At 38.3% G+C, this 25,000-nt stretch overlaps 3 protein-coding genes across 6 annotated transcripts; 2 read left to right on the top strand and 1 right to left on the bottom strand.

Annotated features, from left to right (window-relative positions):
- Nucleotides 1-1,043: 1,043 nt before the first annotated feature.
- On the top strand, nucleotides 1,044-12,412 carry LOC137980383 (lactadherin-like). The gene is made up of 4 exons (XM_068827819.1): nucleotides 1,044-1,145; nucleotides 7,855-8,223; nucleotides 9,092-9,426; nucleotides 11,689-12,412. Exons 2-4 carry the CDS (start codon nucleotides 7,857-7,859, stop codon nucleotides 11,836-11,838), a joined length of 852 nt encoding a protein of 283 aa, XP_068683920.1. The 5' UTR covers nucleotides 1,044-1,145; nucleotides 7,855-7,856; the 3' UTR covers nucleotides 11,839-12,412.
- A 534-nt stretch (nucleotides 12,413-12,946) lies between these two features.
- On the top strand, nucleotides 12,947-20,937 carry LOC137980376 (uncharacterized). 4 transcript variants are annotated; one of them, XR_011118506.1, is made up of 6 exons: nucleotides 12,947-14,187; nucleotides 14,323-15,208; nucleotides 16,012-16,301; nucleotides 17,511-17,563; nucleotides 19,891-19,986; nucleotides 20,831-20,937. XR_011118506.1 is itself a non-coding variant. In XM_068827806.1 (5 exons), the coding sequence occupies exons 1-4, from the start codon at nucleotides 14,053-14,055 to the stop codon at nucleotides 17,553-17,555; spliced, it is 1,356 nt and encodes a 451-aa protein (XP_068683907.1). In that variant the 5' UTR covers nucleotides 12,947-14,052; the 3' UTR covers nucleotides 17,556-17,563; nucleotides 19,891-20,027. The 4 variants fall into 4 exon arrangements, 3 of the variants coding, with proteins under 3 accessions (XP_068683907.1, XP_068683909.1, XP_068683910.1); XM_068827806.1 differs by lacking the exon at nucleotides 20,831-20,937 and having other exon boundaries at nucleotides 19,891-20,027; XM_068827808.1 differs by lacking the exons at nucleotides 19,891-19,986; nucleotides 20,831-20,937 and adding an exon at nucleotides 19,302-19,435.
- Nucleotides 20,938-21,110: 173 nt separating this feature from the next.
- LOC137980378 (uncharacterized) lies at nucleotides 21,111-22,544 on the bottom strand. The gene is made up of 2 exons (XM_068827810.1): nucleotides 22,302-22,544; nucleotides 21,111-21,875 (listed from the first exon to the last, which is right to left on the bottom strand). Exons 1-2 carry the CDS (start codon nucleotides 22,542-22,544, stop codon nucleotides 21,111-21,113), a joined length of 1,008 nt encoding a protein of 335 aa, XP_068683911.1.
- Between the last annotated feature and the right edge of the window lie 2,456 nt (nucleotides 22,545-25,000).

Raw genomic sequence — 25,000 nt, 5'->3', positions numbered from 1 at the left:
TCCGGTCAATTAGCAACCATGGACAGCTGTTTCAGCCTCGCTGGGTCTCATCAGCATGCTGTACTTTTCATTCCAGACGGGTGTTTTAGACACCCCTTTACGTGGCAGCTTCACACAACAAATGTGGTAAGCTGTGTTGGGAACAGCACAGCTAGCTGTTCTTTCACGGCATTTCCAATTTTCGCACACAAACATCCCTGAGGGGTGTATGTTTGTTATCTACACGATTAATGGTTTTATAAAAATAAAATAAATAAAAAATGAGAGAATGATTTATTCACATCGCAATTATCAGAAACCTCTTTCCAATTAATTGCACTTAAGTCATTTATAAGTTTATCAGCCTTAAAGCTGTACCCGGTAATCTTTGCTTGTTTGTTACGACAATGCAGACTTGTGAAAGATCTTTCCGTGAACGCTTTCTATTCACTTCACTTCAATCCAGTTGTAGCGTGCTTGAAGTCCTCAATATCACAAAATGCAAACATGATGGAATCGGTTATCGCATGCATTACCATTGCTTAGCTGTTTTTGGCCTTCGTTGCCTTTTCTTTTCCCGAGCTCCTTGATAGAACGAAGAACGGGGAACGTCGAACCGCTATTCACAGATGGCAACACAAACCTAATTTATATCAAACGCGCTGTTGATTTCGCCCCTCATTGAAAAGTCGAAAATGAGATACCGTTTATCAAGCCAAGTTATTTTTTGAAAAATGCATCTCAGCTGAGATTCAGTGTTTAAAGTACTTTGCCACATCTGTTGCTTTAATTAAGGTGTATAGATAGCTCTCTCTCAAAAGTATATATTCGTTAGCCTTCGAGTGTTCCCAGAAAAGCATTGAAGTTCCAGGTCTTCTAGGGGTAAATGACAAAGGGAGTCGATTTAATTCTGCGCGAGAGTGACATCTCGCATTATTTTTACCCTGGAGGCACCAGCTTTTTTGCGGTTAAAGATAAATTCGTTCTGCAGGTAGGAACAAATTCCGCATAGCTACGTAAACACCAAGTATGGATGTTATGGAATATAAAATAGGTATTTAAGCCGCATTTGTCAGAGGAAGGTGGCAACAGACTCAGGTGGGCTTACTGACCAAACGCAAGTGTCAGGGAATAAAAGTTTTTTGGAAGTGCAGAAATTATAACAGGTATGGAGATATTGATACGATTACCTACGGCATTAGCAAAAATGTAGGAATGGTTGTTAGGGTGAGAACCTCGTTGAAAAATAAAACCTTCTGTCTACCAGGAAAGTGCATGTATATAAATAATCGCCAGGCGAGGATTGAATTGGCGCCGACATTTACTCTGGTACGAACCGTACACGTGAAGACAGGCTCAGATGTTGTTTATGGTAGACAGCGTACATGTATTCTTTTTGATCGAGAAAGCATTAATTAGCTCATTCTCTGTAGTTTTGGTGTAAAACAAGTGTTGTTCCAAGAATACATATATCCGGCCCGTAATTTGTTGTTTTGACGATGGAGTCATTCAAGTCAAATCAAGCCAAGTCAAACTCTTTTTGTTAAAGCAGGTTAAAGAACGTAGCAGCTGTTACGCTGATGTGGACCTATTATAGAAATATAATGAAATAAGTATTAAATAGATATAATGTAGAATATACAAAAATGCATCAAATGCTTTTCCTGATATTGGGTTGGTCGGTCGGATTGAAAAAAAGAAACCTAAAAAAAATTATAAGCAGTCTCAGAATCGGAGGCCTGGTACCCCAGCATCATAGCTGTGGAGCCAGGAAAACAACAAGACGTGAACCGAAAATCAATATGGCGGAAAAGTTGGTGAATTTTGTTGCAACATTAAGACAACGTAGGAAAAAGGATCAACCACCGAAACTCCTATGGGACATAAAAATGGTTTTAAAACGTCGTTTTTTTTATGCCAACGACGCTATACTAAACGGAGAAAAAAAACTTGGGGATGGCCTAACTACCATGACAGCTTCTTTATCAAAAGCAAAGCGTGAAAGTTGAAACGAATACTTCCTTAGGATAAACTTGAAAGTTTTTAACCGGAAATTCCGTGGAAATATTATCTAATCTATTAAAAACGAGATGCTTCCGTGAAGCATACACTGGGTTGCCTGTGGTACGTGTTACAGAAAATCAGAAGGCACTGAATTGTGTGGTATTGAAATACAGCATTCCAGTCTCTGAAGAATAACAAATAAAAGAGAAGCGAGAAACTTTGGCTTCTGGGCTGACATGTTGATAATTTTCAAGTTCCCTCACAACTTCTTTTCACCACAAGTGTACCCTCTGAGCATCTGACAGCTTTGTAAAACTAAAGTTCACTGAAGTTAACCCTGTTCAGCGGGGTTAGTGTCAGGATGGGAGACCAAAACAATAAACTCCTCCTTAAACAGAAGCATCTGACCGAAAATACTATTAACGCTAACAAATGCGACCTCAGCAAGGTACAGATTTTGTTAGCTTGCTTTATGCAAAACAAATATTGATGCAAAAGCAAATAACTATTGATACACAGTTTTTAGAAAGAGCAGAAGGAAGTTTCCGGGACGGTCGATCGAGAATAAAATATTTACGACATGAAAACAACATTAATTTTGAACCGAGAATATAGAATATAAACAGTTACGATTAGCGACAAACATTTTGGGAGATTTTTGCAACATTCAAATAAATCGCAAAATCGAAAGTGACATGGCCGGAATTCAGCGGGCGCCGTGACTAAGTTACCGCGGCATGTTTACTTGCCAAACAGTGAAGCATCTGTGTCAAGTGATGGCAAGATACCGGGTTTTAGTAAGTTTCTTTTTCTGTCAAGTGTTATAAAATTTGACAATAAATGAGCGAATTCAAAACAAAGATCACAATCGCCCACCATTGTTTCTGCAAAGTCAAAAATTTACTCTCCAAGACGAGGTTATTTATCACCAGGTAATTCCATCATTTTGGAAATAGCAGCTACTTTATTATTCACCGGCGTCACAATTTTTTGCTGATTTTGGGGCTCATTTTGTTGAAACTCAAGCACGCTTCCAACAGACCTGTTTATTTTCATGAAACCTTTCCTGCTTACACAGCAATACTAAAAATATCCTCCCGTATCACGTTTCAACCTTAAGCTCGAAAATTCAATACACAACATGATATTATAATTCACAAAGGCAAAAAATATCACAGAATCCTTTTCCAGCGAAACATTTTATTGAAACAAACAACATAAGATGCACTAAAACGCCATTCGCGTTGCAATGACTTTCCATTGCTGGTTAACGAGAATAACAAACTCACGAGGCAGAATGTATATTTATATTTAATTAAGTTAGCACAACAGAAAAAACGCTAACCTCATTTTGACACGAAAATGCTTTACTATTGCCATAAAAACTATCCAGTTAAGCTCGCATATTATAAAACATGATGAATTCATAAAGGCCACCTTTTCCAGCGAACAATTTTTTGAAACAAACAACATATTTGCTCTTAGAGGCGAAAACCTCTTCTTATTTCATTGCGTGCGTGAAGACAAGAAAGTCAATCGTGTCAAATTACCATGTACTTCAGGTTCAAACCCTTTCCTGAGAAACATTTCTTTGAGTAACAAGAAAATGCTTTACTATTGCCATAAAAACTATCCAGCACACATATCATAAAACATGATGAATTCATAAAGGCCACCTTTTCCAGCGAACAATTTTTTGAAACAAACAACATATTTGCTATTAGAGGCAAAAACCCTTTCCTATTTGATCACAGATCCACTTAAGGTGTTCGATTCGTTCTCTGTCTTTGTTGAACCCATAAGTTACCAGAGAATTTTCCATTTGGTTTCAGTTTTCTACATAACAGCACACTTGGTAAATATTATTTTAGAAATGCAGCTCACTTTGATTCACTGCTCGACGGGCGACAGATTGTTGTCGAAGTCCATTACTCGTCGCTTTTGAGATTCCAGGTGTTGGTTTTCACCGCCTGCCTAGTTTATCCAACTGACTTTCCATTATTGAGCTCCATAAGGGTATATTTTGTTTAAGGATCCACTAAAACGCCATTCGCGTTACATGACTTTCGACGCCATTGCAGGCTACAATAGGTTAATGATTCTACTGTGTCCACCAGAGAAATCTACGCAGTTCCATTACCCTCTCGATCCTAAGAAAATACGCTCAGAAGGCTCAATGCACAAAGACACCACTTACCAGGGGAGTGACAGGCAAGACTTTTACCGACACGAAAAAAAATACTAAAAAAAAGAAAACGGAAATCTACCCATTTTCCTACTGGGTTTGCCATACTGGCAACCCAGTAAAAAGCTCCAGATAACCGGACCCCAACAACTTGGTCAATTTCTTGAAAATTCACTTTTGGGACCTGCTATTACAAACTGCCATGATTAGAGCCGGTACGTGTTGAACTCAGTAATTGTAGGTTTTCTAGCGAAAAAAAAAATGAGGCAGGTGCCTCATTAACACAGTTTAAACATCAGAGCGTGAGTGCGTGAGGTTTTTGTTCTCTTTTTTGACTTGACCGCGCACAAAGCACAATAGTTGTTTACTCCGTACTGAGGTAGTAAACAATAGAAACGTGTTAATTCCGTATTCATGCATAGTGTATGAGCGCAAAACAAAAGATTGTGCAAGGTCATGGACTTTCCAATTAATTTAAGCCCGGTTTACACTACTAAGTTGGGAGAACCTTATCTCAACATTTTCAGGAGAATTTGTTTTTTCTAACTGTACTGTATTTTTAAGAATAAAAAGTAACAACACTTTTTATTCTTAATACGTTTTCTAAATCGATCCTTCTTACTGTATTTTTGTTCGGTATTAGAGCTGTCTCTTGTGTAAAAGTTGTCACAAGCCTCTAAAGGTGTTTGTTTCAGAATAAGGTGACGTTTCTACTGAGGATTATGCTAATTTCTGACGAAACTCTATTAAGCGGCCACTGGGCTGGCTAATAGAGGTTTCACTGTAGATCGTACTTAAAGAAAGAATATGTTAATGTCGGCACATGTTTCATGACAAATGATGGGCACGAGCTTGACAGGTAGGTATAAAAAATGCTTTAATAGTACTTGGGAGTAAGTTGTTAGTTGTTAGCGCTTGCTGTTGTTACAGAGGCACATTCGAGGAATAAAGAAGAGTCAACCAAGAGTGTTAGAGTCGATTTCTGTTCCCCCAAAACGTTTTCTCTAACAACCTCCGGCTTCAAATCTAATGACACTGGTTTGACACTTTTAAAATGAAATATTAAAGTGCCATTCTCTTTGGACGGTGCCTCTCTTCACCCAGGTGTATAAATGGGTACCGGCGTAATACTGGGGGTAACCCTGCGATGGACTAGCATCCCATCCAGGGGGGAGTATAAATACTCCTAGTCGCTTCATGCTACAGAAACCTTCTGGCTCGTAAGCAGAGACTTTACTTTTACTTCCTAGGTGATAATGTTTTTTTTTTCGGGAAGCACCATAAAAGATAGGGCTCGTCACATTTTCAGAAAGAGAAGTTTCATCAATAGTGTATTTTCGTCATCCCTTCTAATCAATCAAGTAACAATCCGCTTAAACCCATTTACACTTTTTCCCCCGTTTTCATTTTGTAACACGAAAATGTGATGAGTTCTGCAGTCTCACCACAACAGAAGTTTGTTGAACTAGCCGGGCTATACCCAAAGATCATTTGGTTGTGAATCAATTGGCTGAGTTTTTCAATTTCGGCACCAAGTAATTAACGGTTAATACACGAAATTAAACGTTAATTAAAACTCTTCATTTTGCAACTTTTTGGAGTCTGGTCATAAAACCATTATCAAGCATTGCAAACGAGTGAAATTTATACGGACACTTACGAAATAAAATAACTTTGTCAGAGGGGATATGCCTGAACATTTAGGGTAGCCGTATTTCCCCATGAATATCATTTCAAGAATCAAGCAATGAGATTTCTGTCAGTTGCAGTTTTTGGAACACTAAACTGAGCTCATAGATTTTAGATTATCAAGCACAAATTAAAGGCATGTTTGTCCTTTACGAATGCTAATGGACAGTTTCTTGACAACGCACACGGTGGCGATGTCTTGTGGTATTTATTACTGACCAACAAAGCTCGCATCCACAAGCTCATCTTCAATAGAGGAAGTTTAATCGATTATAGAAAGAGCTTTCGATGAACATATTTTAAGCGCGGAGAATTCCCTCAAGTAGCACCTTCTGAAGAAGTCCAATTTTGAAGTTCTCCCATGGGGGAACAAGAGAACATAGCTAAAATTTAAACTAAGGAACAGGGGATCAAAGACAAAATATCTAAGGGAACTTAAGCCACTTCAGGGATCAAAAAGCTGAGAACAATTTTGGAAGTACTTTCGGGAACAAGGGAACACAAGCAAATCTTTAAAGGAACAAACACCCCCCTCGGATTCATTAGACTAAATTCAATACACTAAATGAAAGAAGGTTAACCGGTTCCTAAGTAATCTTGAGGCCATCTTTACCAGAAACGGCTCAAGACCATAAAACCTTAGCAACTTGGACTTTGATCCGTATTCTAACTTACAATTATATTATTAGCAGTTTAAGAAAAGACGACAGCTACGACAACGATAACGCCATAGAACAATTATATGATTCGTTGAAGGTGGAAAAATAATCTTGCTGCAGGTGCAGCAAGCATTTTAGCACATTTTTTCCGGTACTCTGCATAACAACGGCGTTATGTTATGTTTAAAGCTGGATAGCTTGTGGGCTCGTGCACAAATGAAATCATATCAAATTAAGGACCGTGCTTACTATTGTTATTGCGCATACGTTCTGCGCATCTCGAGATTCTCGGATTTCCTATCGGCGGTGCTTATTAATACAGGAATATTTTTTGGGCTGTTCAAAACTATGCGGAGAAAGCAGAACTTAGCAAGTTCTCTCGGCATCCAAAAAGAAAATTGGGGGCAGCCATAAATTTTTCAGAGATAATTATGCTTCGTTTTGGCAAAGAACGGCATACATTGCTTTACATTTTAAAGCTTTTTACAAATATTGTTGATTAATTATCTTCGAAAAATGCGTGGCTACCCCCAATTTTCCTTTTGGATTTCAATAATACTTGATAAGATTTGCTTTTCCCGCATATTCAGTAAACAGCGCAAAAGTTATAAATATTATATATAAATATGGAGAACAGCAAGGGTAACAGTTACTCAGAATAATTAACAAGCTAATCTTGCTGAGCAACATAATTTAAATTAATAATTGAATTGATTGAAGTTGGCAATAAAGAGTTGATAATCGAAAATGAATGGAAGAAAAAACAAAAATAATTCAACGGTAATAAATAAAAAGCAAGGGGAAAACAGAGCCAGTAAAAACTATGGAGAATTTGTTCACTGTATGAAATACTCAATAATTTATGAGTAGCCCTGTAAAGGTTGAGTTTCAGTTGTTCTTTTATAAATTTTGGGTTGGGGGAAGCTGTTTTATGTTCTCATCTAAATCATTCCAGGCTGCAGCCGCCGCATAATGAATGTTGAATTTGCCATGGAGTTTAAATTTGAGTTTACTTTGATCAATTCAAGTTATGCTGCCAAATTCTCGTGTTTCAAAGAGCCAGCGGCGAAGCATTGGATGTTCTTTAAAAAGTAACTCCTTCCATAAATATCAAGAATTTGTATCTCCTTCAAACATACCATTATCAATCCTAATTAGTTGTTACATACTTTACTTGCCTGCTCAGAACTTTCGCGATTTATATTGATATGACGTTGTCTGCTCAAGCGCCTTGTGACTAAGGGCCTAAGCTTTATGAATCTGAATCAAACTCACTAGCGCGCTGTAATAAAATACTCTACAACTGTGAAAATTTTAAATTGTTCTTTGTCGACACAGGAATGAGTTTTAGCGTGAAATCTCTACTCATTTACTTGGTGTTGAGGTCAGAATTTGCGAGTTCTTGCACAGCAACTTACTCCGTGCAGGGACAAGTTCTTCGAAACCACACCATCAAGACAGAGACCGCAGACAAAATAGAAGATTGTATCGTGCGTTGCATGGCATATCCCGGATGTAAAAGCAGCAACTTTTATCGCGTGGACAAAAGCTGTGAACTGAATGACAAGACGCATGCGTCTCACCCAGAAGACATGAGACGTGAGCTTTATTCAAACTACCTGATAAGCACTCTCCGATCTATACCTTGCAAAACTCAGCTCGATTGTGGTATGGATTTGATATGCACACCGTCCCTGATTTGCGAAGGTATGTCATGCCCAAAAATGAAGTAATAAGCACTTTAAGGTCTACGTAGGCAACGTCAAAGAAAACAACGCTATGGGCTATAACCAGTCTCATATCCAATAAGCTCGCATGGAATAATTGTTTTATTACATTTTCATTAAGTTCGGAACTGTTTGACCTATGAAAGGACAGAATATTGTCTCCGTGTTTACCGTGAAACGATCGACGCAATCAGTTTCCATATATGGCTATTTTTTACGGTATATGAGCTGATAACCGAGATTGAGTGAGCCAATCAGAAAGCGAGAAATGCAATTCCCGAGATTTAAAGTTAAACGACTGGCAAAATGGACATTATAATCGACAGGCTGTGTAATGAGCTGAAGTGGAGTGCAGTAACAATTTGAACTCGACACCATATTGTTAAGAGTCATGAGGCTAATTTAAGTCAATGAAACCTACAAGACCATTTTCATCAAAAAAAGTTGCGATTTATTAATTGTTTTGTATTTTACCTAAAGGTCTATAGAGAACAAGAGAGACACATTAACTTTTAAATATAAAACAGCGATTTTCAATCTTGCAGACATTTCTTCAGTGTAAGAGTTACATGAGATGAAAACCTGAATATAAATATCAGACATTATGTTAATGAGTACAATTGAAACATTTCAAAAATGTGTAAAGAGTGCAAATTGCGGAAATTGGCTTAAGTTAACATGTCGAAGTTGTTGATTAAGGGAACGGTTTTCCCATAGGATGTTTAAGGCTTCTTTTATTTGAGCTCGAGTTCCAGCGATTGCTTTCAAGTAATCAGGTTCATGCACACACACCTTTCCTACTCAAGAATAACGTGAGGGCTCAAAATTCGTTATCACTTTGACCACAGAATGCCGCAGTCATCCCCTTGGAATGGAAAGTAGGGCAATACCGAACTCAGCGGTGGCGGCTTCTTCAACATGGCACGGAGTCGCAAATCATGAACCCTGGCAAGCCAGGCTCAACAATGCGGCAAAAAGTCAAAATACTGGCTCTTGGTCGGCAGGAACAAATGACATTGGACAGTGGTTGCAAATTGACCTTGGCAAGGAGACAGTAGTGACAAAAATAGCAACACAGGGGAGGCCTAGTGATTATCATCTTCAGTGGGTATCTTCATACAAAATTCTGTTGAGCTTGGACGGAACAAACTGGAATGTGTATCGAAGGGATGGTTCTGAAAAGGTAAATGTTATTTAAGAACGACATTCTCAAGACCAATAGTAGAGAAGTAAATAACTTATACAGGAAAACACTGCTAGTGGGATGAAAGCTTAAAATAGAGTAGACAAAAAAAGGGACCATTATTATGGAGGTTTCGCTGTTTCTAGGTCGTAAAAGCGTTTAAATGATAAACTAAGAACCGTAGCTCACACTTACAACATTTCTAACAACTCCGGCAGTCTAAGGTATATCCACAACCCATGACGAATACATCGCTGGATGAGCTACCAGAATGAAGGAGGGGCAGAGGGGAAGGGGGGGGGGGAGAGGGAGGGAGGCAGCTGTTAAGCTATAACCTAATCACCTTTCGCAGAACAGTGACCCCCTATACTGCGTATTTTTCTTGGCCACATTTCTTTTCCCTCTCACTTTAAATAATGGGTTTTCGAAGTAGCTGTGCATAGGTGGCAATTTCTTAACCGCATTTGAGAAAAAGATGGCCAAGTTTTTCAAATTCAGTTCAATCCAATATTTTATCCTTACCTGTAAATGACGAAAAATACTCTCAGTTCTTTTGTAAGGTTTAGTGATCAACAGACGTAAGAGCGAAAAAGCAAGCAAGCGAAAGTGGTGAAAGTGCCCCTGTAATAAAAAAATCAATTCCTTTTTTCCTTCAAATTTTGAGCTTTGATTTTTCTCCAAATGCCGTTAATTTTGAGTGTAACTTTTGGATTTCACGGTCCGCCATTACTCACATTCAAAACAAACCGATTGGACCTCAGAGGGTTGAATCCAGGAAGAAGTGGCGTCAAAGGCTCATTAGCTTAAAATTTCAGCGTGTGAATGCAGCCTGTCATATATGCAAAACGCGAGTTTAAAAGTCTGAAAGCCCAAAATTCCCGTGCTGTATATTAATTCTGCGGCGTACACACGCATTGCATTTTAAACTAGTGAGCCTTGACGTCATTTTCTCCTTGAGACCAGCTCTTTCAATATCTTGAAGTTAGTAATAGCGGACCATTAAATTGGAAAATTCCAGTTAAAATAAACAGGCATCTTTTTAAATCAAGGCTTAAAACTTTGGTCGCTTAGTGTCTAGTTAACATAGATTTGAAATCCAAAGAAAATAAGAATTGATTTGGCTTAACTGCAGAATACCCTGCCATTTTGAAGCTGCACCTCTGAAGAGGCTGGATACGCGGATACGCAGTCGAAAGTACCACCATTCCCCAGGTAAACTTCTAACTATACTGTGAAGTGGATACGCGGATACGCAGTGGAAAACATGGATACCCGGATACGTGAATACGCGGACATCACACATGGGGACTGGATACCAACTTTGTGTAACATACTTCAAAATGCTCTGTCGTATATGCATAGATACGCGGATACGCGGATACGCAGTGGAAAATACTCCACGTTTCAGTGATTAGGCCTAAGCACTCTCGTAGAATTTTAGCTTTCATTTTACGCTTCAGTTAACTACACTTTTTCACGACATCGGATGAAGAAGAAAGCACTCGTTTACTGATTAAGCCTAAGTGCTCGTTTCAGTGATTAGGCCTAAGCACTCTCGCGAAATTTTGCGGTTTGGTTCTCACAATATATTTAGAAGTTTACTTGGGGAGGGGTGGTATTTTCGACTGCGTATCCGCGTATCCGCGTATCCACTTCACAACATACTACTTAGAAGTTTACTCGGGGAGGGGTGGTACTTTCGACAGCGTATCCGCGTATCCCCTTATCCACTTCACAATATACCTAGAACTTTACTTGGGGAGGAGTGGTATTTTCGACTACGTATCCGCGTATCCGCGTATCCACTTCACAATATACCTAGAAGTTTACTCGGGGAGGGGTGGTATTTTCGACTGCGTATCCGCGTATCCGCGTATCCGCGTATCCACTTCACAATATACGTAGAAGTTTACTTGGGGAGGGGTGGTATTTTCGACTGCGTATCCGCGTATCCGCGTATCCACTTCACAATATAGTTAGAAGTTTACTTGGGGAGGGGTGGTACTTTCGGCTGCGTAACCGCGTATCCAGCCTTTTCAGAGGTGCAGCTTCAAAATGGCAGGGTATTCTGCAGTTACTCCATTGATTTTTTGGTCACAGCGGCACTTAAACGGTTCTTTACTTATATGAGTTTACCTTTACTGCTCGACCACGGATATATGGTAGTTCACTGTGACGTCAGAATCTACCAAAAGACTGACATATAACAAATTAGCAGAGCACCACTGCAACATAATTGCGACATTGTTATTTTTTTTCCAGGTTTTTAAGGGAAATTCAGACATTGGAACAATCGTCTCGCACAAGTTGGTGCCCTTAATTACGAGCAGATATGTTCGCTTTTCTGTAATGTCATGGCATAATCACACATCCATGAGAGTTGAGCTGTATGGTTGTACCAATGGACTATAACTTTCAATTCATTCAGTTCAAACTTCGACTCGATATATCAGGCAAAAACCTTATAGCCAAGGATTATGCATACTACAAAAAAGAGATCTGTATCTTACTTATCCCGCATGAGAGATTGTTACAGCAACTAATTTAGATTGAAATTACTGTTACTATATACAGGTAACCTGTGGGAACAAGTTAAGGATTATTTCACGAATTGTTTTCAAAGTGTTGAAAAAATAGCAAAAATTTGTACTTTTTCTAGCATTTTTATTTTCGCTGGCAGTTTTCATTTGTTTTAATTATCATGTCTTCTTCATCAGCAAAACGAGGGAAAGCTGATTCAGCCATTCACCAAATTTTATAACTAGCCAGTAGCATTTCAGTAATACGAAAATAATTAATTTGGTTCAAACTTTGCCTGTGTGACGATCCTTGAAAAGTAGTTTGGAATGCATGGAAGAAGACTAGAGAGAGAGGAAAAAGAAAATTAAATTGGGATTCAGTTAAAATAGTCATCGTCATTTTCCATCATTATCTTTATCCCGATCATTATAATTGTCCTAAAGTACACAATGAGCGCTTTAAAAATTCTTTCTTCAATCGCTTGATTTTTAAACATGATTTTCTTTAGAGTAGTTTTATCAAACGTAGAAATTTGTAACTTAAGATTCGTATTTAAATCTTTGGAGGAAGAAAGACTATTATGATTATGATTATGATTATGATTATGATTATGATTATGATTATGATTATGATTATGATTATGATTATTATTATTATTATTATTATTATTATTATTATTATTATTATTATTATTATTATTATTGTCAACCAAGGAGGGTGAGGACTACTGCACTACAACGTCGTGGATTCACGCCAAAGTCTCATACTCTCATTCGTCCTCCTGAGGTCTGCACTACTGTGCCTTAGCTCACGTTGTACGCGAAGAGTTCCGTTGAATAATACCAGAAACCCATAAGGGTTGAAAAGTGTAACGGCCCCTTGTGTTTCTGAATATTCAATTTGCTAAGTACCATATTTGGAACAACAAGAACGAGGGGTTTCCAAATATGGTACTTAGCACTGAAACATTCAACAATCAGTTCGCACTGAATATTCGGAAGCTATGAACGCGCGTTACACGTTTCAACCCTTGTAGGTTTCTGATAATACTGATAGTGACTTTGAAATCGATAAGGAATTAGCGAGACTTCAGGATTAGAGCACTTATTATTGGACGTCATGATGGATTATGATAAATGCGAAAGATATTGGCTTTTTTTTTCTTTGACTTGAAATTTTCTTTTTCCATGTTTTTTTAATTATTATTATTATTATTTATTTGTACTATTATTATTATTATTATTATTTTTATTTTTATAATTATGTAAAATCACGGGCCTAACAGGTGCTCCTGCCCTGGTCAATTATTTCCCTTGAGAGCGAGTAACAACAAGTTCCTAAAGTTCCCAAGGGAGTCCTCTCCTGATTCCCTGAAGGGCCAAAACAATTCCTAGGAGTCTAGCCGTTCCCAACAGAGCAGTTTTCTGGATCACTTCAAGTTTGATGGTGGTGCCAATTTTTTCAATGTTTTTGTCAAACTTATCAGATAAAGCCCCTAATGCTCCGATCACAACTGGCACGGCAGTCACTTTCTTCAGCTTCCATGACTTTCTTATTTCTTCCCTAAGAAGTTGGTACTTCTCTATTTTCTCCAGTTCTTTGTCTTTTACTCCCGCATCTCCTGGAATGGCGACGTCAATGATCATGGCCTCCTTTGCTTGTTTATTAACGAAGACATGTCTGGTCTTCGAGCTCCTTCTTCTTCTTCTTCTTCTTGTTATTATTATTATTATTATTATTATTATTATTATTATATGGCAGAACAAACGTCTGGATGCCCAGACCAATTATTATTATTATTATTATTATTATTATTATTATTAATATTATTATTATTATTTTGATTGTGGACAGGAGCCATAATCGGGGATGGAGACCGTAAGTATTGGGATCCGCGCGGAACCATGATATGGGACAATTTTTCTATTTTTAGAACAAATTGCGCCATCCTGACGTCATATATCTGCGCGGACTCACGCACAATTCGTGGGTTCTCGCGTGGATGTTGTCCTCTTGCGTAATCAAATGGCGTGATAATAAAATGGCGGGCGAAAGTTGCGATTTTGTACAGTGATGCCAGGGGATAACAGCTGTGAATAAATTGATATGGAAGTCGATAGCTCTGTTAAAAGAGCAAATGATTTAAATTTGGAAGAAGTCAGCTCAGCCACACAACAAAAGAGAGTGAAAACGGTGTTTAAGACACTCTGGGATGACACGAACAGTGAGAAACCCTTTCAGGTACGTGGTACGCAAGTCGATTAATTAAATTTGTTGCTTTTAGTTTAATTCACGGCATCGGTTTTCACGCTCTTTCCCGGGCTTTCTGGACTAAAATAAATTAATTAACACCCAATATACTTCAATTATGTGCAGGTTGGTAAGCTTAACCTTCGTGAACACATTCTTGCCAAGAGCAACGAATTAAGATCTCTTGAAGCCATCGCGTCAGATCTCCAGGATCCCAGAGTAGAGGCTCGTGTCGAGGTTGTGGAAAGAAGTGGAAAGCCATCCGTGGTTGTCGTCAAGAAACGGAAAGCCTCTCTCTCTGACGACGTGCCTTTTGACGACGTGAGACTCGTTGTTGATGCAAATGGTGAATATCGTTTGTTTGTGTACCACTTTGAGCTCGTAAGAAGGGGCACAATTAATATTAATCAGCCGGGACAACTGAGAAATGCAATAAACGAAGTCGTCGAGAATCGTCCTTGTCCTGGAGTGGACACTAGGATAACTGGCCAGCAGGATTATCTGTCCTCAGAAGTAGAAGAACAGACCCTTCCTTGGCACAGAGTTTTGTCAAGAAATTGCGCGCGATTGATAAAAAATGCCCATTGTGAGAGTGGAAGAAAGTGTCGATGTTGCTACAAAACAGAACAAAAACTGTCAGAACGCTTAAACCAAAAGAAGTCTCTGACTGAAAAAGACGTAAGGAGCAGACAATCTGTGTCATCCAAAGTTCGCTTCTCTTGCCTCAGTCCAAAGAGCCAAAGTAAGCGATTGAAAAATATGCGGCAATCAAGGAAAAACATGACAAAGCAGGTCAAACGGTACAGAAAGAAGTTCTCTGTTTTAATGTCTGATACACATAGCTCTGACTTGGACAAATTGATGGAGCGAGTTGAATCTACACCCATGGGAAGAAAGGAATTTGAAAAATGTGTGGCAGAAGCTGATAGTTTACGACCCGGTGCAGGGCAAGTCTTGCGTGAGATATGGGATTCGGACAAAGTGAATTTCCGAAAAGATCAGGCAAAAAACGGTAAGTTTTAGAAGGTGTGTAATTTGATCTACATGCTTCAGGATACTCCGAAATGCAAAATTGTAAATTGGTCAGAAGATGATAAGAAATTAAGTAAGAGGAATTATCAGTAATTTTGCGTGATAATCAGTAACCAAATAACTTAAGGGGCTGTGTGAAGGATACGGGAAGAGAAAAGTTCACACTTTGGCACAAATATATCTGATCATCCCTGGTGTGTTTTATAAACTTCACTGTTCCAGACCACCACCCTCGCCCCCCTCCTCTCTTCCCCTGCATAGGGCTTTGTATTTCTCACTTAGGGTGTTCGGGCGAATGTCAGAGGAAAAGAGGAGAAAATATAAATAATTTCTGTACTTTTTAAATGTGTTGTATCTTTCAAGAGGGTTAAATAGCTTGGGCCAGGCCACTGGTCCCCTTCAAGGGTTTAGTCACAATTTCTTACATACTTCCCTCTCCGTTTTATATGGAAGTCCTCTCAGGTGTTCAAGAACACTAATAATTTTATCAATAAGAAATGCTTTTAGTTACTCTACAGACATGTATGTACAATGCTTTTTCTTCTAGGCCCAATCCATCTCATGATCACAAGGGATTCTGTTACAAACTATTCTTGCATTAAATTTTGAAATCCTGTATTACCCAGATATTTAGATGTGTTGATTTAGTAATCAGGCAATTGCTTTGGTTTTGGTTATACCACAATTTGAGGTTAGCTGAGAAGTCTAATTGGTAAGTAAACTGGTTTGATTTTGGTTTTACGACACTCAGCTTAAAACTGTTCTATACACGTTCTATTAAAGGATATGGACATCGATCTAATCGTTGGACTCAGGCGACTTGGCGAGTGGCTCTTGCTATTTATGCACGCTGCCCGGTCCTGTTTGATGACCTCAAGAAGCTGGACATTCTCCAGCTTCCATGCAGGAGATCCTTGGAGAGGGTAATGGCAAAGAGAACAGTAGAGGAAGGTATCCATGAAGAAAGAATCATCGAGCAACTCACTTTGTTTAATCAATTTAAAACCACTGCAGTCCTTAGTGGAAGACCAGAGCCACTGGGAGTTGGAGAACTCTTGTTTGATGAGACAAAGGTGAATAGAGGGTATTCCCTTTGCTTATCATAACAGCCATATTGGTGTATCTGTATTTAAGTTTTACTATATCTTCCTTAATGTTTGGTACATCTACATGCATATACATGGCAATCATCAATGATGTTATTTGAATCATTATAGGGCTCATTGCAGATCATGAAGTAATATAACCTATTTAAATTTTAAGCGTTTTTTGCTGTATTGTTGAAACATGGAGTATGAACTGAGTTAAATTTGACAAAGTTAAAAAACCTAGCTCAATATGCAGTTTCGTCTGACCCCTTTTGTTATTGCATATACAGTTTTATGTTGTTGTTAGTGTAAATTAAACTGTTACTTTCAGATCCATTCAGTAACTCAAAACTGTTATTGGATTGGTGAAGCCTTTAAAGTGCCCATGCAGTACAAAATAATTGCTGCTTATTTGAAATGATTTTCAAAGTAAAGAAGAATGGAATTTCCCTTATAATTTGGAATATCTTTTTTCATTTTAGAGATATTCATGTTTTTGTATTAATCATGCCAATGAGGAAAGTGATCATGTCATAAATAGCTCCACTTGAACAACAAAATACTGAATCAAGAATATCTCTAGAAATATTGGAGCAGTGATCTTCAAACTTATCAATAGAAATGCACATCACAAGCAAAACAGAATGACACCTGCTATGTTGTTGCCATGGCAGTGCTCTTGGATCCAGTCTCTGTCTGGGGAAAACAAATATCTCCATTTCCAACTTTTTAAACTGGGACAGAGGGTCTTTCTCAGAGATTCACACATGGTTTACATGCATTTTTTCTTACCTCTCCCCAGTAAGATTATTGGCAGTGAATTATCCTTCTTTAAGATGATCTGGAAATTTTAGTCTTAATTGAAACAGGAACAGCAGCATAACTGTTGTCATAGCAATGGCACACAAGCTGAATAACTAGCAGCCCAAAGAGTAACTTTATTTGCGATAATTTACCAACAAAAGCCATTTTGTTTTTCTTCGGCTGCTCAGAGGTGAATAGTACTTGGTTAATCACCTCCAAGCTAGCCAATCAGCATGCTTGAAAAGTACTATTCACCTGTGTGGTATATAATAATTACTTTTACAGTGTATGTATATTTACAATAATTTTCCCCTTGATCTGATTCCTCACGCCTAACTTTTTGGGGTGACAAACTGGGTTACATCTAAGTTTTCCTTTTAATCTTTGCAGAGTATGTTGACAACTCCAAACGAGCACGTGCAGCAAAGTTTTTAGCATGGCAGGTATTGCTGAATAAAGATTAACTTGTTTATTAAAGTGCCTATAACCCCAAAATATTTTTTTCGCTTAAATAACTCTTTGCACCTGTTTGAAAAGCATTGCGCCTTTTTGCACCTTTTTAGCCCTAATCTTGACTTTTTACAGGCTGTAAAAGTTACGAAATCTGACCATCATCTGTAACACGACCGAGCAAGTAAGGGGTATGGGTCTATTCCTGGGTTGATGTCACAAACTTATTTGCATGCATGTTTACAAAGACTTAATACGATGTAAATCAGTCTGTGACGTCAACCCAGGAATAGACCCATACCCCTTACTAGCTCGGTCATGCAACAGATGATGGCTAGATTTCGTAACTTTTACAGCCTATAAAAAAGTTAAAAGGTGCAGTTTGTTTCGAACAGGTGCAAAGATTTATTTAAGCGAAAAAAAATATTTTGGGGTTATAGGCACTTTAACATTATCTTGTTTACTATTTTTTAAATGTGCATTTAAAAGATCAAACTACATCCCTCCTGGTCCTTGGAGGGAAGACAAGTGTTCCCTTTGATGGGGCAATAGTATATATAAACAGTAGCCTCCATTTGGGGCGAAAATATTCTAGGATATTTGTCCGCGGACATTATCTGCTCCGAGAAGCGAACAGCTTTCGGAGAGCACAGCTTGAGGAAAACTATGAGCTTCGAGGAACGGATAATGTCCAAGGACAAATACCCGAGAATATTTTCGCCCCAAATGGAGGCTTTCATGTTTATTATCCTTCAAATATTTTTCGCAACGCGAGTTGTTTTGACAATTGGGGGATATTCTCGGATATCCCCCAGTTTTAGCTGGGTGATATTCGGTCAAGTGACGTGTTTAAACCAATTGCGTGCGAGTGAAAAGATTTGATGAATTATTTAACAAATAAAGAAGCCTAAGCCGTGTATTACACTGTGATAAAACACGACAGGCATTTGAGAACACGAGGGAAATGTGGAAAGCACGAGCCGCAGGCAAGTGTTTTCTACATTTCTCGAGTGTTCTCAAATGACTGGAGTGTTTTATCACAGTGTAATACACGGCTTAGGCTTCTTCATTTGCTTTATGATATAGATTTTACGCGCGCAAAACGATAAAACACGCTTTTTCGATGTTTTATACTCTGATAAAACATAGGTTTTTGACCAATCAGAGAGCGCGCGCAGGGTCCTATCTATGTTATAAATATAAATAAAAGTTATAGTACATTATCATTATAATTATTATTATTGAAATTCATATATTTGAATGTGAGTTAGGATTAGTTGTTTACTAAGCCCTTTAAGGGGCATTGTCACGCTACTTGGCAACTTTACAAAAAGCCAGGTGTCTTCGCATTGATTGAATTTCAAAACTAATGAATGATCTAGTTTTGTTATTAAAGGCTATTTGAATGTACTGAAACTGTTTCTTGTCGCCTGTCGCTATGGATGGCATGGATTGAAATAGATTGAAACTTGAAAAAAATTGCCAATTTTTTCAGGTTTTGATGCTGCATGTTCCAAAAATCCTCAAGAAATTTATTATGGTTAGCCCTCTCTGATAAAATTCCGTTGATGTATTCGTTGTAGCTTTACAGAAGCATTTTGTTTAATGATTAAAGACCCAAAGTAATGATTTTATAAGCACAGAATTGACCTAAAACAGCAAAATCCTTGTGACACTGCTCCTTTAAATAAATGGCATTTCTTATTTAGCTTGCCTTTTCTCTCCCTCTAGACATTTGACCTTCAAAGAGTCATGGTCTTTGGATTTAAACAGTTCTCGTCATACTTCTTTGATAATTTTCCTGGATACTCTTTGTCTCCATTGCGGCTCTCAATAAGTCGCCTTGAATCCCTGTTTGGCACACTCAAGTTCCATGCCCATGGTTCTCTAAGTGCAGGGAATTATGGGTCATCTCTTGGAAGGGTTCAGTTGAGACAGGAGCTGAAGGTCACTGCTAGAGCCACAAGTCATGATCAGAAGGGCTACAGGGACCAAGAGGTCCTTATATCTGGCCCTACAAATGTGTCCACATTGAACACTGTTTATCAACAGCCTTACATTGAAATCATGGCACATTTTGTTCCTTATGGTTATCAGGGTGTTAAAGAATTTATTTTTCCCTCCCAAATTTCTCAAAGCACTTTTCAGGGTAGGCAAGGTAGCTCTGCATGCACCCTAATAGCCCTTGTAATGGGTTTTAAGTTCTCCTCTGGGTTGATTGGTGAACCAAAGAAAGTTCTTGAAGAGGGGTGGTTTGGTCATGTGGTTTCAAGTATTTCTGGGGGCAATAAAATCTTTGATGAATGCTTTTCTGCTGCAGGAGTTGGTGGGCTTGATGTAGAAGATGCATTCAGCTCTGTTGGAGATGATCTACACCTCCTTTCTTATGAGGATCCCAAAGATTTTTTTATTACTGGTAATAACTTCCAGGATGTCATTTCAAATGTCAGGGAACGGGCAAGCATGAAACAGAAATCAGTTGGCATCTTTGTGTCTGTTGGGAGGACAGTAGTAATTTTAGTTTGGGAAAATGGGGCATGTGCAATTTTTGATAGCCACAGGCATTTACAGTATGGGTGTATACTTTCCCATTCCCTACCATCCAAAGAAAACGAGTTAATATTGTGGCTAGCCAAGACATACCAGAAGTTTTACAGCACCTCGATACAGTATGCCCAAATCACTTGGGTGGAGTACAACAGATAATGTGCCTCTGTCATTTCAGAAAAAAAGTACATTCAGTACAGTTAAAAACTGTTGTGTGGCTGAAGTTGAAGTAAATTGATTTCTCCTCCAAGCATTTCATTTTGTTAGTAGATAACAATTCTTGTCATAAAATCTCATTTCAGCCTGGAATTTTAATTTTTTAATGAAATGCTGTGTCTTTTTTAAGCTGGCTGCACTTTGGCATTAGTCATTGGTCACCATTTACATAGGAACAAGAAAATGTGACACCAAAATATATTAATTGTTATAAATAGTCTTTTAAAGTCATTTGACTGCACATATTAAAAACTTTTCTTGATCCTTTATTTATTTATTACATATTTAAAATGGTATGTACTGGTGTGCATGTAACTTACAAAACTTGAGCCATACCTGAGAACTATAGATATTAATTATGTCTTTGTGCTATAAAGACATGCAGTCCTTTGATGGGTCTTTCATTGAATTCATACAATATATTGAGTGCAAGTTTCAAGTTCAAAATAACATTATTCTATCACTCAGACACATTTTTTTGGTTAATTTTTCTGCAGCTCTAACAGTTACTGAGTTGGAGTACCAATGTACCTGATAAGCTGAGTACAGCTCTCAATAAAAAGATCAAAGACCTCTTCAAGCTGTCACTTCGGTTATTCTTTTGTTATATTACTTACTATTGTTTTTCAGTAAAAACGAGACTTGTCATATTATATAAGGCAAGCTGACGTTGCCCTAAGTATAAACTATCACAAAGAGACCACTTGAACTGGTCTGCTGCCTAGAAGAAAGCGTAATTAAGTTTGTAAGATCATATTATTAAGCATCCTTAATTAATTAAGTACGCTTATCGACACTGTAAGTTTTCAGCTTGTCCCTCAAGCTTTGGTCGGCTGAAACGACTTTGCCCTCCTGAATCAGTTTTTTCTCTTCTTGAGCACTATAGAATTCCTTAAATCTGGTATTACATATTCTCTTTACTAGCTCTTGCCATATGGAGCAAGCCCTAATCTCTTCAAATGGTGCTGTGCATGCCCTTTTTGATGCTGCCAAAAATAACTCTTGTAGCTCCTCGTCTAAAGCAACCGATTGTTTTGTCAGCTTCATAAGGTTTTTTGGATATCTCTTCAGATTTTTTTCAGTCAACATTTCTCTTATTCTTTTATCTAACGTTAACAAAACAACAGTAAACTTACTATTGAAGAAAGTCAACTTTCCCTCGTCCAACCTTTTTAGACCCAATGGCAAAGATGTTTTCTCCTCTGCAGAACAGACCATTTCAGACATAATTTTAACTTCGGCTGCATAATTTTCCTTTGTCGCTTCTGAAACTCTCCTGGCTCCTTTCCGCCCATTAACAATCTTTTCTCTTCCTTTCCGTAGTTTGTGCAGCGCCGCCCCAGATACTCTAGCAACGTCCACAAAGTCGGAATCGACAACAGTGTCCGCGCCTTCACTTGCATTTGTTTGGGTTTTCCGTTTGTCAGTGTCAATCTTAATTTGCATGACTGCGCTGTGAAAATTTTCGTAAAGTGCCCAGTAGATGGTGTTAAGAACAACGGCAGCATGAAAGTTGACTTCGTCTGTTTCGTTCTCCTGCAACTGAATGGTGGTGACAATTATCTTTTTCATGTTTCTCCAGACTTCTGATTCCTCCACCGTCAACAACAATTGGGAACAAATAACTGAAAACGAAGCCCTTTTGTCACTGTTTTTCACCTTAGCGCTGGATATTTCGGTGAAAGCTTTAATTATTTTGGAGTAAATATCCCGACAAAGCTTCACAAACATTACCCTGATCGTGTCGCTATTGAGTAGGGTGGACACCATTTGCTTGCGAACTGGAAATATTGACAATGATTTTTCATTTCTTAATTCATTTTCGCAATGTGTTTGTGCACTCAAAACGTAAGACTTAAGAGTCTCCTCCAGCCTTTTTACGTCGTCGTTAGAAAGGTATTTTCCAGAACTCTTTTTCCTTTTCTCTTTACTGGACTCATTCCCCTGTTTGTTTCTGGCTTTTGGTACCTTTTTCCTCCTTACATCTTTCTGTCCTCTGCTAGGCGATTCCTCCCCAGACATGTCCGACGAATCATTTCCACTCGATAGGTCGGAAAAGTCACTCCACTCGTCTTCTGAATCATCCTCACTTTCATGTTCACTGTCAAGGTCAAGGAAGTTGTCAAGGAGGGCTTGGCTTAAATTTGGAAGCGATACTGCTGAGAGAAATCCTATATCTGCCTCATTCACGAAGGTAATATCGCCCGCCATTTTCCCTGCGCGACATCCGCGAAAATCCTCGCAGCAATGTACGTGCGTGTCGCGCACGCGATGGCGCAATTTGTTCTAAAAATAGAATAATTGTCCCATATCGACACCGCGGCAAAATGAGTGCGCATGCTCCGCTTCGAACACATTTGATACATTTGATTCGAGCTTTTGAGCTCTTTGTTTTTGAGTTTATTCGGCGGTGAAGGAAAAGTTCTATTGGATCTTTTAAGATGATCAAGATCTCACGCTCAACAGGGACTCGACAGAAAAACTAAACAGTAGTTCCGAGTTGTTTCCAACGAGAACGTCAAAAGAGGTAAGCTTATTTTAGGCATGAAATATTTATTTGTTTATGTCGTTTCCATGGAAGTTATCTTTGCCAAACCATGTTTGCTCGTGTTTTGGTCACACCGTTGAAGACCTAAAAGTTGTAAATTTTAAACTGATGACATTTTTCGTTTACTGTTTTTCGCCTAAGGGCAATTCCTCTTAAAAGGCGGAGGGTTTTGACAAAACAGAAGTTTTAACCTCTGACATGTGATATGAGAGCCATGGATTTTTCTGTGACCTGGTTCTCCACAGCAAGAGCAATGGTTTGTGTGGTAGATGTTGGTGCTCTCTCTTTTCCAGCTCCGTGTTGCTTTGCAGGACACACTAGGTTATTGATCTCTAGATTTCTGTTGATTTCATTGTCCCAGTCATCTGACCTGAAGAAATCTTGTGGAAAGTGTTGATATCTGGCTGGCTGTCATTTTGACTGTCATTACTTTCAAGATGTGAGCAACTGTTTTTATCTGCATTGTTCGACAAAACCTCTTATTAAGGGAGTCAGTTAAGCTGTTTAGTTTTTTTATAAAGGGATCTTTACAAATAGGGCACAGATTTCCATGTTTTTTTCAAGTATCTTAAGTGACATCTGTGCATGAAAATGACCAAGTGATAATAATATTATTGTTTTACTTATGATCAGTTTCCTGTTGTTTCTTAAACATGTCATTTATTCTTATTCCAGTGCTTAAGTCTAAAACTCTTCCTGGTGTGTGTGTGCTGATCTGGTCAAACCATGCATGGCAAGCAACATTCCAGATTGTTTTCAGAGATTGTGATGAGGATTTCAGCATTGAATATTTTATTGGTTTTGTGATGAAAAAAGCCAGGGTTGTTATTCATCTCTCATTTTTTCCTGCATGAGTTCCTGCATGATGACAACAGTATTACTGCAAATTAAACATCACAGATGTGAGCATGTCAGTGATTAATACAAGATGGTTTCCAAACAGCTCTTCAAAATTGTCTAGAAAAGGGACGATAATTATTTACTTGCCACACCTTCTAAGTCAGTGTTTGAACAAGCAAATATAATTTAGTTTTTTAATTCAAGTAAACTGTCTTACTTTCATTAATACAGCTGTATGTTATTGTAGTCTTTCTCTTGCTGAGCATGGGTTTGGATATTAACTTCTGAGAATGCTCCTACTTGTAATAGTCTTAATAATGAATATACGGTACTTACAACAATAAAATTAGAGAGATATTTGAGTTACTGTATATTGTGTTTTGTGGTAACACATACCATAGTAGTTGTTGTGGTTGTTGTTGTTGAAAAGGAATCAGATAGAGCCATTGTGGGTCTATCATTGGGTAGTGAAACTGGATCAGTTGTGCATAATAAAATGTTATAGTATGAAGCAGAATGCCTCTAGTCTTGCTGCATGTATGATTACATTCCTCTCTCAGTATCTTTACACACAGTGCAAAATTTAGGCTGGATTTTTGCTGGTGCAATGCATGCAAAAGTGAAATCAGTATTTTCCAAACACATGCAGGTGAATGGTTTCTTATTTCATTATCATGATTCTCATGTCTCCCCACCCTCATCCCAGCAAGGCTCTACAAGGTGATCGACAAAGCTGGAGAAAAAAATTACAGTTACCAGCCAGCTGCAGGGAAAATACTGGAAAAATATTTTCAACGATGGACCACTACCAAACTCCAAGTAAAAGGGAAACATCAAGTAGCATTGGAGTCAAATTTATACTTAGTTTCAAAACTTTTTGCGATCATCTCTTAAAATTAAGACTTATTTTCTTTATTTTATTGCCTCGCTCTTGTAAAAGTAACTAGTGTTGTAAAATATGAGGTTGGAGGGCAGGTAAGTGACTTATCCAAGTTGCCGAATGAGTGGGATGCGGGCATGAAAAGAACTTAAGCTTTTTTCTCACTTTTAAATGATTCCAATGAAACAAACTGACGATTTCCTCATTCAACAGGAGCAACATAAGCCATCTTCGCAGAAGGAATTATCATTCTGCCCTTGCAAAGATGTTTACCCGTCGTTTTCCTTCTCAGTGCACAGTTTTTCCCCCCAGAGGTTTACCAACGCAGAGACCATCGCGACTAATAACATTACGAACTTCGTCCTTTTGCTCTAGCGCTCGAATGCAAGGTAAAATTCT

This window comes from Montipora foliosa, chromosome 12 (genome assembly GCF_036669935.1).
Source record: "Montipora foliosa isolate CH-2021 chromosome 12, ASM3666993v2, whole genome shotgun sequence".
Lineage (NCBI taxonomy): Eukaryota > Metazoa > Cnidaria > Anthozoa > Scleractinia > Acroporidae > Montipora > Montipora foliosa.
This window is presented reverse-complemented; position numbering and strand designations above follow the sequence as displayed.